At 45.6% G+C, this 18,296-nt stretch overlaps 1 protein-coding gene and 1 long non-coding RNA gene across 2 annotated transcripts in view; one reads left to right on the forward strand and one right to left on the reverse strand.

Moving 5' to 3' along the window:
- On the reverse strand, positions 1–4,540 carry LOC124971082 (uncharacterized). Its single transcript, XR_007106280.1, has 3 exons — positions 4,430–4,540; positions 1,534–1,679; positions 1–209 (listed from the first exon to the last, which is right to left on the reverse strand). It is a non-coding gene; the product is annotated as an uncharacterized LOC124971082 (long non-coding RNA).
- Positions 3,782–18,296, forward strand: part of Lhfpl4 (LHFPL tetraspan subfamily member 4) — a 26,816-nt gene continuing 12,301 nt past the window's right edge. Inside the window, exons 1-2 of the mRNA XM_047534821.1 lie at positions 3,782–3,913; positions 4,829–5,313. Of these exons, the coding sequence (XP_047390777.1) occupies positions 4,908–5,313 (406 nt within the window). The 5' untranslated portion in view covers positions 3,782–3,913; positions 4,829–4,907. The remainder of the gene's footprint in view (positions 3,914–4,828; positions 5,314–18,296) is intronic.

The raw sequence follows: 18,296 nt of genomic DNA on the forward strand, positions 1-18,296 counted from the left end.
TTCTATCCATCATCTCTTTCAGTCCTCACAGCATCTGTGAGAAGGACGTGTGTTTTCACTTTTTGCATTTTCCAAAGGAAGAAAACAAGGCTCCAAAAGGCAGCAGCAGTGTCTTGGGCCACATGGTTAATACAGGCCAGAGGCAGATCTCCAGTTCTGGTCTTCTGGTTCTTATACATGAGGAGTAGTGCATCCATTCAGACATTCTTCTATAATATAAATAATATGATACGCAAGTTCTCACTTTTGGAGGAATACAGGTAAGTGATTTAGGTCTATTTTGATTAGAAGAACAACAACATAAATTAACTCACAAAGCATGGTGGCACGTGCCCATAGTCCCAAGAATTCAGGAGACTTGAAACAGAAGGATTGGAAATTAAGGGCCAGCCTGAGCAATTTAACTAGACCTGGTCTCAAAATAAAAAATAAAAAGGATATACCTCAGTGGTTGAGTGCCCCTGCGTTCAATTCTCAGTACAGAAAACAAAACAAGGGCTGGGGTTTTGGCTCGATGGTAAAGTGCTTGCCTGGCACTGGGTTCGATCCTCAGCACCACATAAATAAATAAAATAAAGGTACTGTGACCATCTACGAAAAAAAAAATTAAAAAGGAAACAAAACAAAAATCTAACTTGAAGCAGTTTAAATAAAACTGAGTTTATTGGCTCATCTCAAAAGAACAATCCAGAAGTATGACTGGACAGATCTAAGTGTTCAAACCCGATTTCTTAGTTTCGTTTATTTATGTTATTTATTTGTTATTTTGGTACTGGGAATTGAACCTAGGGGTATTGAACGCTGAGCTACATTCCCAGTCCTTTCTTTTTCTATTTTGGGACAGGGTCTGACTAAGTTGTCCAGGCTGACCTCAAACTTGTGATCCTCTTGCATCAACCACCTGAGTCATCGGGATTACAGCTATGTACCACCACACCCAGCTTCTTAGCTTCCTTCTGTGTAGACCTTATTCTTAGACAAGCTGTCTGCATGGGGTTTCAAAGGTGGCCCCCAATAGCTGCAGCTTACAACAAACCCACCACAAAGAGAGCACCTCTTTCCTGTGAATTTCAACAAATGACCTGGCTAGAACTCTCAACTATGTGGCCTGAGTTGAGGACCAAATCTAGAACCAATCATTGTATCCAGAACAATTTAGTATTCTCATTGCCCAGGCTTGATCATTTGCTCCCTCTGGAAAGGAGTATGGTGTGTTTATGTGTGTATGTGTGTGTGTGTGTGTGTGTGTGTGTGTGTGTGGTGTGTACCATCAAAACCAGGAACTGACTGAGGAGGAAAGAAAAATTCTTTTTTTTTTTTTTTTTTTTTTGGTGCTGGAAGTGGAATCCAGGGCTGAGCTACATCCCCTTCTTTTTTTTAATTTTCGCTGAGCTACATCCCCTTCATTTTTTAAATTTTCGCTACTGGGGATTGAATCCAGGGGTGCTTCACCAATGAGGTATGCTCACAGACCCCTCCCTCCTCTTTTTAAAAACATTTAAGACAGAGTCTTGGTAAATTGCTGAGACTGACCTCAAACTTGAAATCCTCCTGTCTCAGCCTCCCAAGTGACCGGGATTACAGGTCCATGTCCCTTCACCTGGCAGGAAAGGAGGTTCTTCAAAGGAAAAGCACTGTTATCAGAAGTGTTATGGGTGGATCATCAGAGGGCCTTTTCTCTGCAGAGAGAAAATGGGGGACCATCTCAGCAAGAATTCACTGTTGATTTTCTTGTGTGTTTTTTTTCCAGGACTACCTAGCTTGGCTCAGGAGGCTGGAAAAAGCAATAATTCATGGCATAGTAAGGACTAAAAGTAAAGGGTAACTTGGTATTTTGAGAGAGGTGTATAAACCAGGAGCATACATAATAGAAGATGTGGAGATGCTATTTGAGGATGACTACTTCCTGTCCCTCCTCTCAGCACCTTCCATCTCCCTCTTGAAGCTGTGAGCTCCACATGTCTATTTTACCCACTACTTTCTCCCCAGTGCATGGTGCCTGTGTCCAGAACATCAAAGGGAACTCACATATTTATTGGATGGATGAATAAATTAATGAATTAGGTAGGTCAGTCTGACAGGCTACTTCTCCTCTCTGGATTAGTCAAATTCTCACTTGTAAGGTGGCATAAAGTTTAGAACAAGACTGTTTCCCCAGCTCTTCCTGCTCATGATTCTGGGATTGCAAGGCTCACAGGAAGCAGCAAGATTGTCCTCTCCAATGAACCAACAGAAGGGAAACCAAATTTATTGAGAATCCTGCATTCAGACCTTATGTAAGATGAATTCAGATGAGTCTGAGATTATGGGATTTCATGAACTTAATTTTTTTGAAACTTGGAATTGAAATAAGTCTGCTTACTTCTTATTTTGCCAAATAAAGTTGTTAAATGAAAAACAAACTCCCATTAACTATTGCTACCATAGTTTTTTCTTTCATTCTTTCATTTTTTTCTTTTTCTTTCTTCCTGTCTTCCTTTTCTGGTACTGGGGATTGACTCTAGGGACACTCTACCTCTGAGCTACATCCCCAGTCCTTTTTATTTTTTTAAGTTGAGACAGGGTCTGACGAGTTGCTGAAGCTGGACTTGAACTTGTGATCCTACTGCATCCTCCTGAGTCACTGGAATTTCAGGTATGTGGCAACAAGTCTGGCTATCACCACTGAATTTTTACACTAAGAAAGAAGTACATAATCAATTCCCCTCTCACTGGGAAAAAAGACATTTGGTAATTTAACATGAATTTTCTTTTTTAGATAGATGTAAACTTCAACAGACAGACCAATCCCTGTGTGGGGTCCAGTGTTTGGGACTCACTAACATGAATTAATTTACACACACACACACACACACACACACCCCTTGAAAAGGGTGTTTAATCTGTTCACTTTAAAGATGGGGAACAGAGGATCAGAGAGCATAAGTGAAAGGTCTCAGAGATAACAAGTGTTAGCTACTTATTATCTGGGCTGTGTGGGTTCCAACCCAGATCACCTTGACAGATCCTATACCAAAGGTTGTATTCCAACAGGAAAAGAAATGATTCAAACTGGCTCCTCCTAGTTCCCCTGAGGTGTTCTCAGGCCGAACCAGGAGACTTAACTTTGCTACTTTGTTCTTTGACAGATCTTTGTGGTGAGTTCTTTTCATGCCAGGCACTGGGCTGGATGCTGGGGAGAGCGAGAGAGTAACTAATAATTTTTCAGTCCCTTTCTTTCCTGTCCCTTGGTTATTTGCCCTGGGTCCATTTCCCCAGGCCCAGCTCCTTGCTTTGGCGGCCAAGGAATCCCCACCACAGGCGTGGGTTGCTAACAGTTTAGGGGGTTCCCTCTCCCAGGGGTGTTGGCAGTTTCCTAGGAGACTCTGGGAACCTTCAACGCCTCCAAGACCCAAAGGACTGGAGCGTACTGGTGTGACTTCAGGCACTGCAATAGATTGTAGAGAAAGTAATTTGGAAGCCAGGGATTCAGTTTAAACCCTATCAAAAAAAATCCCGTTAGGCCCCTTCCGCATTCCCATGGGCTTTGTGGGGACACACAGACCTACAACTCAGACTGGAAGAAGAGAGTCCCTGAATCAAGGGCCCTGTTACAGAAAGGGCTTGATGCTTTGGCCGAGAGACCCCAGGGACAGTGCCTGCGCCTCCCTCTGGCTGCCAGAACCAAGAGGGCCCCATCCCCCGTTCCGCCCTGCTTGGTTTCGCACGCCCGCGCGGGAGTGCGCATCTACCGCGCCGAGCCGGTGCACGAGGGCGCGCGCCTTGGCGCGGGAGCGCGCCCCGGGGAAAACCCGAGCAAGATGGAGGCCGCGCAGAGGCCGCCGCCTGGGCCCAGGCAGCCGCTGCTTGGAGCGACGAGCCCCGGTGCCTAGGCCGTGCCAGTCCCGGACCTGCTGCCCCGGACCGGGCCCAGGTTGGTCTCCCCGCATCCATTCCCTGCGGCCGCAGCCTCTGCGCGCACCCGGCCTGGGCGCGGGGCAACCCCCCCCCCCCAATCCTGGCCCTGCCCGGGCCCTGCTGCTTCCCAGCGTCCTGGGGACAGCCCCTGCCCACCGCCTGCCCTTCGCGTCCCAGTATGCCTGCTGGCCCGGGTCCCTGGTCCCTGTAGCCTGGAAAGCCCCTCTTTCCAGTCCCGGCCCGCCAATCCTAGGCTCCCCCAGCCAACATCCAGCCCTGGCTTCTGAGGAGCATCCTCTACCCCCCGCCCCATGCCCAGATCCTGCGGTCTCAGCCCCGACACCACTCTAGCCTCATCCTAATTCCGCCACTTCCCCCTCTTAGACCTCTTACCAGCCCCCATTTCCTGCCCCGGCGCCAGTATCAGTTTCCTGATCCCCCACTACCAACCCCGTACATCCTTTTCTTCCCCGTGATAAAAGCGCCTATCCTTTCCATAGCCCCTTTCTAGCACCCAACACCGACCTCTTACCTCTAATAGCAGCCCTCAGATTCCCTCCGAGCTCTCAATATACGGACCTCCAGTTCATCCTCTAATTTTGGTCTCCGGCCTCCAGTCCATCTCCCCACGGTTCACCTTACCCCCAATACCAGTCCCAAAATCCCCTCCCAACTCTCCCATGACCACTTTCTAGCCTCCCCCTTCTTCCAACTCCCATACTCTCGTCCCAGCCCCCCCCCCCAACTTTCACATGACCGCTTCCTAAGCCCCCAAATAGGAGATCCTTGCCAGTTTCCCCAGACGCCGCCCCAACACTCTCATGACCCCCTTCTAGCTCCCCCATACCAGCTCCCGAGCCCCCCAGCTCCGCCCCAGGCCCCGCCCTCGCGAGTTCCTTGACTCAGGGCCGCTTCTCGCGTGCGTCCCCAGCTCCCGCCGGCAGCCCAGCGGTCTGTCCCGGGCCGGCGGCCCCCGCCTGCCGCCGCCGCCGGCCCCGCCCCCGGGCACCATGCTGCCCTCGCAGGAGGCCTCCAAGCTCTACCACGAGCACTACATGCGGAACTCGCGGGCCATCGGCGTGCTGTGGGCCATCTTCACCATCTGCTTCGCCATCATCAACGTGGTGGTCTTCATCCAGCCCTACTGGGTGGGCGACAGCGTGAGCACCCCCAAGCCTGGCTACTTCGGCCTCTTCCACTACTGTGTAGGCAGCGGGCTGGCGGGCCGTGAGCTCACCTGCCGGGGCTCCTTCACCGACTTCAGCACCATCCCGTCCGGCGCCTTCAAGGCGGCCGCCTTCTTCGTGCTGCTCTCCATGGTGCTGATCCTGGGCTGCATCACCTGCTTTGCGCTTTTCTTCTTCTGCAACACAGCCACGGTCTACAAGATCTGCGCCTGGATGCAGCTCTTGGCAGGTAGGGGAGGGGCGGGGTTGGAACCCCCCAGAGCAGGCGTCAAGGATGGGGTCTCCTTCTTGGAAGAGTCAGAGAGGGATTCTGCTCCTCTGTGCTGAGATACATCCTTGGCCCACCTTCAGCAGCTACTGGGGAGGAGATTCAATGAGAGACACCTTAAGGAAAGGGGGAGAGCGTTAGAATTGGGTGTTTGGGTCTACATGTGTGGATATGTGCACACTGCATTTATTGATGGGTTAGCATTACGTTAGGGCCTGAGTCTCTGTTAGCTGTCTTTGTGGAGATATTTTTCTGAATCAGGGCTTCCTCTAGGTGTATTCGATTTCCATTATGTTGAAAAAAGCATGAGACACAGAATCAAGAGATCCAGCTTCGACCTTTAACTCGCTGACATTAACTTGAGTGTTTCACTTTGTTTCTCTGAGTCCTGGTTTCCTCATCTGTAAACAGTGGAGAGGATTACAGAGGACAAATCAGAGAGTATCTGGTAAACTTGAAAGTTCTGTATCAAGGGGTGGGGGAGGCTTTCTGTGGTGTCTGTCCAGTCCTGGATACTGGATAATTCATAGCATCTAACAACAAGGGTCTCTAGAGGGAAGGTCTCCATTCTTTAAAACCCCCACAGCCCCATGCAGAAGTGTTCTGGTGGCATTCCAGATGGAAATGAGTCCCTGGGACACTCTGACATGTTTGGCTAAGACAGTCATCTTGCCCTAAGTATTAGCGAAGGGACTTTTGGGAATGAGAAATGCTGAGACAGTTTTCCAGGATCCATTAGAGTCTCCTGTCCCCACCCACCTTTCGATTCAAGGCAGATTTTGAAGATTCAGCAACTTGGGCATTTGCCTAATTGCAGACAGGGAAGAGAGTTGGGTGGGAGAAAGTAGCCCCAGGGGAGGACCAGATGGGGGAGGAGGACTGGTGAAGGTTAGGATAAAGTTGGAGCCCTCCAGGGATGAGAAAGAGATGAGAAAATGTGATAATCATGAATCAGAGAGTTTTTTACAATAAGTACCTCAAAACATTCAACAAGTGTTCAACCCTGCAAAAGAGACTGCTTGCTGGTGATCCTCAAAGCATTTGTAGGAAGTTGGCTTTGTAGCATGGGGTGTATTCTCTTGAACATCTCCTTTGAGGGGGAACCTCCATCTTTTAAAGGAGGAATGTGATTTTTGGAAATGACTGGAAGTCACTCAGGGTCAGGTGTTCGGAATATGATGGGTGATCAAACTAAGCATTGTCACTTGGGATGAAAGTCAAGATATGAGGACAAGGTCATAGAGCTGGTTTCCTTACTCTAGAGGACTTAACATGTTGGGAGGAATTACTGCCCCTTTGGAAGAACTGTCCAATCTCCTGAGAGGACTGATTTGAAGAAGGTAGTATATATTCAGATGTAGAATTTTTTTTTTTTTTTTTTGTAGTACTGGGGATTGAATGAGGGCCTCTCTCATGTGAGGCAAGTACTCTACCACTGAACTACATCCCCAGCCCTTTTTATTTTATTTTGAGGTAGGGTGTCTCTCACTAAGTTGCTGAGGCTGGCCTCAAACTTGTAATCCTCCTGCTTCGGCTCCTGGGTCACTGGGATTACAGACATGGGCAATCGCGCCCAGCCCAGGTGTGGACAGTCTAATGACTTGCTTCAAATCCATCTTATCCCACTCATCTTCAATGTGGAGTTTTTCCCCTGATACTGGGGATTGGACCCAGGGGCACTCTATCATTGAGTCACAAGCCCAGTCCTTTATATTTTTTTACTTTTTTATTTTGAGACAGAGTCTTGCTAAATTGACAGGCTGGCTTTGAACTTGTGATCCTCTTGCCTCAGTCGCTCAGGTAGTTGGAATTACAAGTGTGCACCACCGTGCTTGGCTCTTTTCAAATCTTTGAAGAGAGGAAAATTGTAGGATATATGGGTATCTCTCTGTATTTCTCACTGGTACTCATGCAGATGATATTTTGTGTTTCCATTCTATACTTCTTCCAAAGGCAAGTTGGAAGACTATATACTCAGCTGGAACCCCCCATTCATCAGCCTAAATGTGGAATCTGCAGATGGGTTGCTGACTGTTTGGCCTTCAAATTCTCTGTAATCCATGTGGTTTTAATCTTGGGGATTTGATGAACTGTTCAACAACCCCCACATAATCATTGAATTTCAGGGATCTTAACAATCCCTTTATTCTACTTTCCCCTCCCTGAGAGAGAGGAGACTGAGTGTAGAGAAATGAAGGTCTTACAAGGCCAGCAAGGGAGTACATGGGGTCTAAGGCCTTGGAGTTCTTAACTCCTGACCCAGGGCACTTTTCCTTGTGTTACTGTTTCATTCCTGAGGGTTGAGAAGCCGAGTTGAACAGTTTATTCCATTTTGCTCAGAGACCTCTGAATTCTCTTGGTAAGCGACTCATTCTTTTTTTTTTTTTTTTTTGTGTGTGTTGCTGGGGATCGAACCCACGGCCTTATGCTTTCAAGGCAAGCACTCTACCAACTGAGCTATATCCCCAGCCCTCATTCATTTTGTTTAATCAGGTGTCAACCAGTACAGAGGCCAGAGCACTGTGCTACGAGTCATGAGAATGGAGCTCTTGCCTGTGTCTCCCCAGTGTTAAATATTTTTAGTTTAGCTCTCAGTTTTCTCATCTGTACAAGGGGGACGTGTGGACAGTTAGATTAGTTGATTTAAAGTATCTCTTTCAGCTCCTATACAACTCTTCCACCAAGATCATTCCATTTGGATCTACATCCCCAGCCCTTTTTATTTTATTTGGAGACAGGGTCTCACTAGGTTGCTGAGGCTGGCCTCAAACTTGTGATCCTCCTGTTTAAGCAGGGGAATCCTGCTGAAGTGAGAAAGTGAAAGATCTGTCATCTCCAGAGGATCTGCAGAGAAGCAAGGGGCTTTGTTTATGTCATATGAGAATTAGAATGCCAGGGGCTGGACTTGTGGCTCAGTGGCAGAGCACTTGCCCAACATGTGAGGCACTGGGTTTGATTCTCAGTACCATATATAAGTAAATAAAAAAATAAAAGATCCATCAATAACTAAAAAAATATTTAATAAAAATGATTAGAATGCCTGTTATGTGATTCTTACTCCTGTGAATTTTTTTTTTTTTTATTTTAGTACTGGCGATTGAACCCAGGGTTGTTCTACCACTGAGCTACATCCCCAGCCCTTTTACTTTTTTTAAATTTTGAGACAGCGTCTTCTTAAATTGCACAGGCTGGCCTCCTGCCTCAGCCTCCTGAATTACTGGGATTATAGGCATGTGCCGCCATGTCCAGCTTCCTGTGAACTTTTATTTCATGTTTTAGAATCTTCTAATGCAGAGCATTGGCCCTCTGGGAAAATACAAAGAGATATTTGTTTATCCATCACCTGTTCTGTGATCATCCGGTGCCAGATGCTGCAATACTGAAATACATAAGGCACTATCCCTGACCCCTAGGATCTTAAGTCTATGAAATGCAATCCCTACTCTCAGAAAGTTTATGGTCTAGTTGGTTCCTCACATTGGTCAGTAATCTTGCAATGACAATTGACAAACTCAACTCAAGCTGTCTAAATAAACTAAAATAAAATGAAGAGGAAGAGTTTATTGGCATACATATTTTGGGAGTCAAAAGAATCTGGCTTGCTGAGTGTGGTGGTGCATACCTGTAATTCCAGCTACTCTCAGGGGGCTGAGGCAAGAAGATCACAAGTTCAAGGCCAGCCTGAACAACTTAGTGAGAACTTGTCTCAAAATAAAAAGGGCTGGAGATGTAGCTCAGTGATAAAGTACTTGCCTAGCATGCGTGAGGAAGACCTGGGTTCAATCCCCAGTACCTCACACACACACACACACATATCCACAATATCTGGCTTTCCAGGAATGGTGGCATACTCCTGTAATCCCAGTGACTCAGGAGCTGAGGCAGGAGGATTGCAAGTTCAAGGCCAGCCTTGGCAACTTAGTGAGATCATGTATTTAAATAAAAATTTAAAAAGGACTTGGGATGTACTCAGTGATAAAGTGCCCCAGTACTAACCAACAGACAAATAAAAACAAAACAAAAATTCCCACCAAAACCCAAATTGAAGCAAAAAAGTCAAAATAGGAGCTTCAGGCATGAATGGATCCAGATGCTCAATAATGCCATAAAGAATCTTTCTCATTTCATTTCTTGGTTTCTCTATTTTGGCTCACTTTAAGTCCATTTTCCTCTCAAAGGTGGCAAATACTGACAACTCTGGATTTACATTGCTTCAGCTTAGCCATGCCCGTGGAAAAAGAATGATTATAGCAAAAGTTCCAGGGCAATTCTTGTTGGCCCAGCTTTTGCCAAATGTCCACCTTTTTGTCATGGTGACTTTTTCTAAGGTCTAAGCATTTGCCTATCCCTGGAAAAATAAGAGGACTGCTGGTGGAGAAAGTCAGTTCCCACAAAGGTAAATCAAGTGTGACGACTGTAAGAGGCAACCATGGGTAAGAAAACTGCAGACAGAAGCTCCTTCTCTGGGCAGTCTGAGCCCTAACACATACCAGGCTGTGCTGTGGGAACCCAGAGCAACAGAGGGAGCTACAACTTAGTCAGGAAATGAGACAGGAGCTGGAGAGGGCGTTGACAGGCATGAGGTAATGGACAGCATTCAGAACAGACAAGATCATGGTGGAGATGCAGAGCTAAGGAAGCCATGTTTGTCTTGAGTGTGGCATCCACATAGGGGAGCAGCAAGAGATGCCAGGAAGTAATCATGAGGGTCACTGTGTGCTGGGTTAGGGAATTTGCACTTTTTAATTATCAGGCAGTTGGGTGCTACTGTGGCTGCTACTCTAGCTCAAGAAAAATGGTGCATGAATCCTTTACTCTGTGTCAGATGATGTGTTATACATTTCATATGGATATGATTTCACCCTCATAACAATCCTATGGAGCAGGTAGCATTATTCATATTTTATAGATGAGAAAACTGAGCCTCAAAAAAGAAAAAGTCACTTGTCCAAGGTCACACAGGTGGTAAAGTAGTGGACCCAGGATTGTGACTCAGTCTAAATCTGTCACCTGTGAAGCACAAGCTTTTGGTTAACAGTGTAAGAGTGGTACAGATAGAGGCAGGAAGTTTCTGCTGGAATGCTTGCTATGGAATGCGGACCCAGTTTCTCAGGGATTCTCAGGATATCTCTGCCATTCATTTACCTGGTTGTTTCCATTTACTGAGAACATACAAGGAGCCAACTCTGTGTCTGACATTTCCACATTCAGTGCGGTGATTTGCATCTGTTAAAATGACTTGCTCTGAGCTGGACATGGTGGTGCGTGTCTGTAATCCCAGCAGTTTGGGAGGCTGAGTAAGTAGGATTATAAATTTGAGGTCAGCCTCACCAACTTAGTGAGATCTTGTCCTTAAACAAAACAAAACAAACAAAAAAATGACTTACTGCAAGGTCACACATCAAGTAGAAGGTGGAGCTGAAACTCAATGCAAGTCTAAATGGATCTAGACCCTGTTCTTGCCACTGGAAACCTGGGAATACAGAGCTTACATATTAGAGCTGTAAGTTCTCTGTATTAAACATTGCAGATGGGCTGGGTGAGGTTGGCAAAGATGAGGTTCCCAGATGGGGTAGAGACTCCAGCTGAAGTATGGTCAGGGCTAGAGAGGGCAGAGTCAGGTAGTTGTTTAAAAACAGAGGACATAGAAGCTGCACCCTGCCACTTCCCAGCTGTGTGGCTTTGGATCAGTCAATTTGCCTCTCTGAATCTCAGTTTCTAGGTCTGTAAAATAGAGATTGTTACTATACCTTCAAAGGGTGATGGAAAGAAATAGCTGAAATGATGGGTGTAAAATGCTAAGTATGATTTCTGCTCTATAATAAGCGCTCAATAAATGGCTGCTGTTATTCTTATGAAGAGCAGTTTGGGAGGAGTCCCTGATGCTCTGAATTTGCCCTTGCTGGGATGATCAAAGGGCTTGAGAAGTTGCAAACTAAACTGTTAGTCCTACCAATCAGCTTGCTCAACTCTCATTTTACAGATGAAAGACCTGAGTCCCATAGAGAAGAGACAAGTTCATGGTCATGGAGTGAGACTTGAAACTAGGCCCCTTCCCTGTCCATCAAAGGGTGATGATTCTGACCGTGTTTTGCTTGATATTGAGTGCTTACGATAGGCCAGATGCTGCCCTGATGTTGGGATCACAGCAGAGACCAGAATGTGTGAGGTGAGGGTTTGGAGATGTGGCTCTTAGCTCAGTGGTAGAGTGCTTGCCTAGCATGAACTGGGCCCTGGGTTCAATTCCCAGCACTGCCAATCCATCAATCAGTTGATAAAAGGATGCGGGAGATGAAATGGGAGCTTGAGGAGACTGGAGGAGGGAGGTGAGAGCAGGGACTGAGCCCGAGGTGAGCATCTTCCAGCTTTCCAGACCTGTGTCCCTAATCCCCAAGCAGTCTCTGAGCTTTGATGAGCAATCACAGGTGTGCTCTTTACTATAACCAAAATAAACCTCCACATACCTCTCCAGGTCCTCGGGTTTTGTTTCAGGTTAGGTTTGGGATTTTATCCATTCAGTAAAGCTTTGTAGTATGTGCCTGACCTTGCTGAGCAGATCGAGGGCTTTCTTTGCTCCCACCCTCCTTTTCTTGCTCTTTCCCTCCTCATTCCTTTCTTCCTCCCTCAACTCTCCCTGCCTTCTTCATTTTTGCCTCTCTCCTTACTCCATTCCTTTCTTTTTTAAAAATATTTTTTAGTTGTCGATGGACACAATGTCTTCATATATTTATTTATTTTTACGGGATGCTGAGGATCAAACCCAGTGCCTCACACGTGCAAAGCAAGTGCTCTACCACTGAGCTCCAGCCCAAGCTCCAGCCCCACACTCCATTCCTTTCTTTCTCACATCAACCATTTACCAAAGGCCTCTCAGGTGCGCTAGTTCTGGGAATCCTGCGTAAGAGTCAGCCTCTCAGGAGCCTCATAGTCTAATGGAAGAGATAAGAAAGAAAAGAGATCGTTGCTGTGTGGTGCAACACAAAGGATGATTGAATCTTACACAGGGTAATCTGGGGACATGAAGGGGACTTCTAACAGTTAAGGACAGCCAGGGAAATCTTCCAAAAAGGGCGACAACATTTAAGACGAACACCCCCCTGTTTTGTTTTGTTTTTTCCTCCCCTGTGCTGTGGCTGGAAGCCAGGGCATCAGGCATGCCAGGCAAGCACTGAGCTACACCCCCAACCCCAATTTGAGCTGTATCTTAAAGGATGAGTGGAAAGAGAAAGGCAAACCTTTCTCAGTATGATCAAAGACTTGGAGGTGGTGGCAGCCCATGAGTTTTGGAAGCTACATGCAATTAGGGAAAGGAAAGGTAGAAATTGGGACCAGGGAGGTGGGCAGGAGCTGGATCACAGAGAGCTTCTAAGTCATGGAAAGAAGTTTAGACTTTGGGCACAGGCAGCAGATAGTTGAAGTATTTTTTTTTAATTATTAATATTTTTAAAGTTTTTTTTTTTTTTTTTAGTTGTAGATGGACACAATACCTATATTTTATTTATTTTTATGTGGTGCTGAGGATTGAACCCAGTGCCTCATGCCTGCTAGTCAAGTACTCTATCACTGAGCCACAACCCAAGCCCTAATTGTTAATGTTTTCCAGACTCTTACTGACTTTTTGCAAAAGTTAACACAACACTTGATAAACAAACTAAAAAGTAAAAAAGATAAACGGTTCTACATGACTCCTTCCCACCCTCATCTCCCATTGTTTCTTCTAGAGACAAACTTATCTGTTTCCAGGAAGCTCCATAAACATACAAGCTAATGCAAACTCTTGTTTTATATATGCCGGTATGTCAGCATTTCATATGCTAACATTGTATATGAGTTATCTATTGCTGCATAACAAGTCACCCTGAAACTTAATGGCTGAAAGCAACCAGAATTTATTCTCTTTGTTTCTATGGTCACAGGAGTTTGGAGGAGCTCAGGTGGGGGTGGGTAGATCTGACTCAGGGTCTCATAAAATTGCAAGCAAGACCCGAGCTGGGGTGGTAGTCATCTGAAGGGTGACGAGCCTGTTCCTGTGCGTGTTGGCAGGAGACATCAGTGAGATAGAGGAAGAAGCCACACCACCTGCCCCTTCACCCCATTTTTAGTGACAATCTAGATATTGAGATAGAATGCTCATGTCATACCATTTATAGATACAAAGCAAAGAAGTCAGTGGTTTTTAGTAAATTCACAGAGTTGTACAACATCACCACAATCAATATCAGGATATTTTCATAATCTCAGGAAGAAACCCTCTAATTCCTGACTTTTTATTCTGTCCAGCCTCAACAACCACTAATTTACTTTCTCTGTAGACTGCCTATTCTGGACATTTCATGTTCTTTTCCTTTTTTTTTTTCCCCTGTTACTGGGGATTGAGCCCAGGGATGATTTACCACTGAGCCATATCCTCGGTCCTTTTTATTTTTATTCACTAAGTTGCTTAGGGCCTCACTAAACTGCTGAGGCTGGCCTTGAACTTGAAATTCTCCTGTCTCAGCCTCCCAAGTTGCTGGAATTACAGGGTGAGTGCCCCCAGGCCTAACAGGACATTTCATGTTATATGATCTTTCGTGCTGGCTTCTTTCAAGTCTCATTCATGCGGTAGCATGTATGAGCACTTCATTCCTCTTTGTGCCAAATAATATTCCATTGTGTGGATATATCACATTTTGCTTATCTATTCATCCATGGATAGGCATTGGGGTTGCTTCCACCTTTTGACTATTGTAAATGATGCCGTGCACGTTTGTGTACAAGGTTTTGTGTAGACACATGCTTTCATTTCCGTTGGGTACATACCTTTAAGTAGAATTGCTGAGTCAATGGCAACTGCATATGTAACATTTTGAGGGACATCTAGATTTGCTCTTCAAAGTAGTGGCACCATTTGACAGTCCCAACAGTCGTATATGAAGTTTCCTTTCTCCACATAGTTTCATCAGCACTATTAGTGTTAAACTTTTTGGTTACAGCCATCCTACTGGGTATGAAGTGATGTCTCCCTGTGGTTTTGAAATGCATTCCCTTAATCATTGGTTGCCCAAACACCATTTATTGAAATGTTTTCCTGTACTTATTGGCCCTTTGTCTATCTATCTTCTTGGCAGAAATGTCTGTTCATATCCTTTGTTCATTTTTATAGGTTATTTGTCTTATTATTGAATTATATGTTTTTAAAATATATATTCTGGATAGAAACATCTTTTTTTATTTTTAGATTTTGAAACAGGGTCTCACTAAGTTGCCTAGGCTGGCAGAGAAGCTGTGATTCTCCTGCCTCAGCCTCACCAATTGCTGAGATTATAGGCCTGTGCCACCACACCCAGCCTATTGATCATGTCCTTTGAAGCATAATAGTTTTAAATTCATGCAAAGTCCAGTTTGTCTATTTTTTTCTTTTGTCTTTGGTGTCCTAAGAATTCACTGCCACATCCAGTGTAACAGATTTACTTCTTTGTATTCTTCTAAGAGTTTTGTGGTTTGGAGTCTTACATTTAGGTCTTTGACTCATTTTGAGTTGTGTGTGCATGTGTATTTGTGTGTATTTGTGTGTGTGTTTGTGTGCATGCCTGTGTGCATTGGGGATTGAACCCAGGGCTTTGTGCATGCTGAGCACACATTCTACTACTGAACCATACCACCAGCCCCTTGAGTTAATTTTTTTGCATGGTAAGAGATATGAGTCCATCTTCATCCTTCTGCACCTGTTTATCTAGTCATCCAAGCATCATCTATTGAAAAGATTTCTCTTTTTATTTTGGTACTCGCGATTAAACCCAGGCGTGCTTAACCACTGAGCTACATCACAAGCCCTTTTTATATTTTAACTAGAGACAGGGTCTTGCTAAGCTGCTTAGGGCCTCCCTAAATTGTTGAGACTGACCTTGAGTCTGTGATCCTCCTGCTTCAGCCTCCTGAGCTGCTGGAATTACAGGCCTGTGCTGTGGTGTCCAGCTGATTATTCTTTCTTCATTGAATGATCTTGTTACTGTTGTAAAAAATTGACTGCTGGGCACTGTGGCTTATACCGGTTAATTCATCTACTCAGGAGGTTGAGGAAGAAGGATCATGAGTTGGAGGCAGCCTGGGCCTCTTTAGTGAGAACCCGACTCAATATCAAAAATAAAAAGGACTGGGGATGTAGCACCCCTGGGTTCAATTCCCAGTACCTCCCCCCAGCACCCCCAAAAAAAGTCCCAGTTCCCAACACCTTCATTATTAGGGAACATGTTTCCTACCCATGAACTTTTCAGGGGCACATTTAAACTATAGCAAATAAGTAATCACCTCATGCAACTCTTTAAAGATTAATTATGAATTTATATACATACCCTGGTACAATGGGCACATTCAGTAAATATTTACAGTTATTATTAGTTGTTGTAGGATCCAAATCAAATCAGTGCTAGGACAAGGAAGGAGTGGCTGAAAAGGGGGACTGGTTAGGGGGTGAGCCTGCAAAAGTAATTAGGTCCTGCTATGGAGAGCCTTGGGAGCTGTGCCTTGGCATCTGGGGTTATCCTTAGGCAGTGCAGTCACTTTCAGATGTGGAACTGAGCAGGGCCAGATGTGGGTTTGGAAAGATGGCTCCAGCAGCCTCAGTGAAGAATGCACTGGATGGAGGCTTGCTTGCTTGACTGGAGACAGGAAATCCAGGAAGAAGCCCGTGGCAGTGGTCCAGGTGAGCCATGCTCGTGCTGGGGGCTGGCAAGCAGGAGAAAGATGGGAGACCTGTTTAGGAGACTGATGGGTGTGTCAGGGGTGAGGGCGAGGCAGGTGCTGTGTGTGACACCGGATTTCCTGCATGGATGATTGGGTCTCTGAAGTGACATTCACAAAGGCCTCAGGAGGAGGACCATGACTGGGAAATGTTGAATTTGAGGTCTGTTTGGGCTATGCAAGAGGAAAGGCCCAACAAGCAATTGGATGTTTGGGGTGTGGAGTTGAGCAGACAGTTCTGGGTGGGAGATGGACACCATCGCAATGAGGATTCACCTGAGTGAGGATGGAATCGCCTGGGGAGAGTGTGTGGAAGGAGAAGAGGAAAGAGTGTAAGAAATCAACCCTTGTGGGGCAGGAGGAGGAGGAGCCAGAAAAGGAGAGGAGTCAGAGAAGTAGGAGGCAAATGAGAACTGCGAAGGATGGCTTTAAGGGAGACTACCTGTTCTGAGCAGAAAAGGGTGGGCTGGGAAGGAATGGAATCTCTTGGAATGTGGGGGAAGGCAGCCGAGACTTGGTGCTGGGGATGGAACCTGGGGCCTCAAGCATGCTGGGTAAATACTCTACCACTGAGCTACACCCCCAGCCCTAGAATTTCATACCCTGTGAAATGATGCTTCAAAAGTGAAGGAGAGGCCAGACACAGTGGAGCACGCTTGTAATCCCCGTGACTCGGGAAGCTCAGGTAGGAGCTCAGGTAGGAAGATTGTAAATTCAAGGCCAATCTCAGCAACTTAGTGAGACGCCATTTGAAAATGAAAAATAAAAAATAAGAAAGGACTGAGAAGTAGCTCAATGGTGGAATGCTTGCTTGCCCATCAGGTATGAAGCCCTAGGTTCCATCCCTAGTACGACAAAAAACAAAAAGGAAAAAGCTGATCACTGCAGCAGGTGCTCATAATCCCGGCAACTCAGGAGGCAGAGGCAGGAGGTTGGCAAGTTTGAGGCCAGCCTGGGCAACTTAGCCGGACCTATCTCAAAATGAAATTTAAAAAGGGAATGGAAGCTGGGCAAGGTGGCGCACGCCCGTAATCCCAGTGACTCCGGAGGCTGAGACAGGAGGATCAGAAGCTCAAAGCCAGCCTCAGCAATGGCGAGGTGCTAAGCAACTCAGTGAGATCCTGCCTGTAAATAATATACAAACAAACAGGGCTGGGGATGTGGCTCAGTGGTTGGGTGCCCAAGTTCAATCTCTGGTACCACAAAAAAAAAGTGGGGGAGGGAGGGGGGGGCTGGGGCTGTAGCTCAGTGGTAGAACACTTGCCCGGCACGTGTGAGGCACTGGGTTCGATTCTCAGCACCACATAAATAAATAAAATAAAGGTACTGTGTAAAATAAAGGTATCTACAACTAAAAAAAAAAAAAATTGAAAAAAAAAATGGGAATGTAGCTGAGTGGTAGAGTGGTTGCCTAGTATGTCTGAGGCCCAGAATATTCAATTCCCATTACCCCAAGAAAAAAAATTAAGATAAAAATTTATGTTGTCAGGCACAGTGGCGCACACCTGTAATCCCAGCAGCTCAGGAGGCAGAGGCAGGAGGAGCTCGAGTTCAAAGCCAGTCTCAGCAAAAGCAAGGTGCTAAGCAACTCAGTGAGACCCTGTCTCTAAATAAAAGACATAAATAAAATAGGGCTGGGGATGTGGCTCAGTGGTTGAGTGCCCCTGAGTTCAATCCCTGGTACCCTACTCCCCCAAAAAGTTACACACACACACACACACACACACACACTAATAGTTTGTTTAAAATAATAGCAACAATGTATTCAAGAATACATATGAAGTGAATGATAGCAGTGATATGGGCACAGGTGGAGGACTTGGGATTATTTTGTTATTAAAAGGTATTCACACTGCCACGAAATGATATAGTGTTTTTTGAAAGTGGATTTAGAACTGGGTGCAGTTGTGCAGTCCTGTAATTCCAGTGACTCGGAAGGCTGAGGCAAGAAGAGCACAAGTCCAAGGTCAGCCTTAGCAACCTAGTGAGGCCCTAAGTAATTTAGTGAGACCCTGTCCCCAAATAAAAAGTAAAAAGATCAGGGGATGTAGCTCAGTGGTAAAGCACCCAGGGGTTCAATTCCCAGTACCATGTATATACATGATATATATATATAGTATACACACACACACACACACACACACACACAAACATACAATATTCTAAAGAAGGAGAGAAAATGGAATTATATATGATAGTACATATGGTGTTCAGTTAAAAATCAA

This window comes from Sciurus carolinensis, chromosome 19, assembly GCF_902686445.1.
Source record: "Sciurus carolinensis chromosome 19, mSciCar1.2, whole genome shotgun sequence".
Lineage (NCBI taxonomy): Eukaryota > Metazoa > Chordata > Mammalia > Rodentia > Sciuridae > Sciurus > Sciurus carolinensis.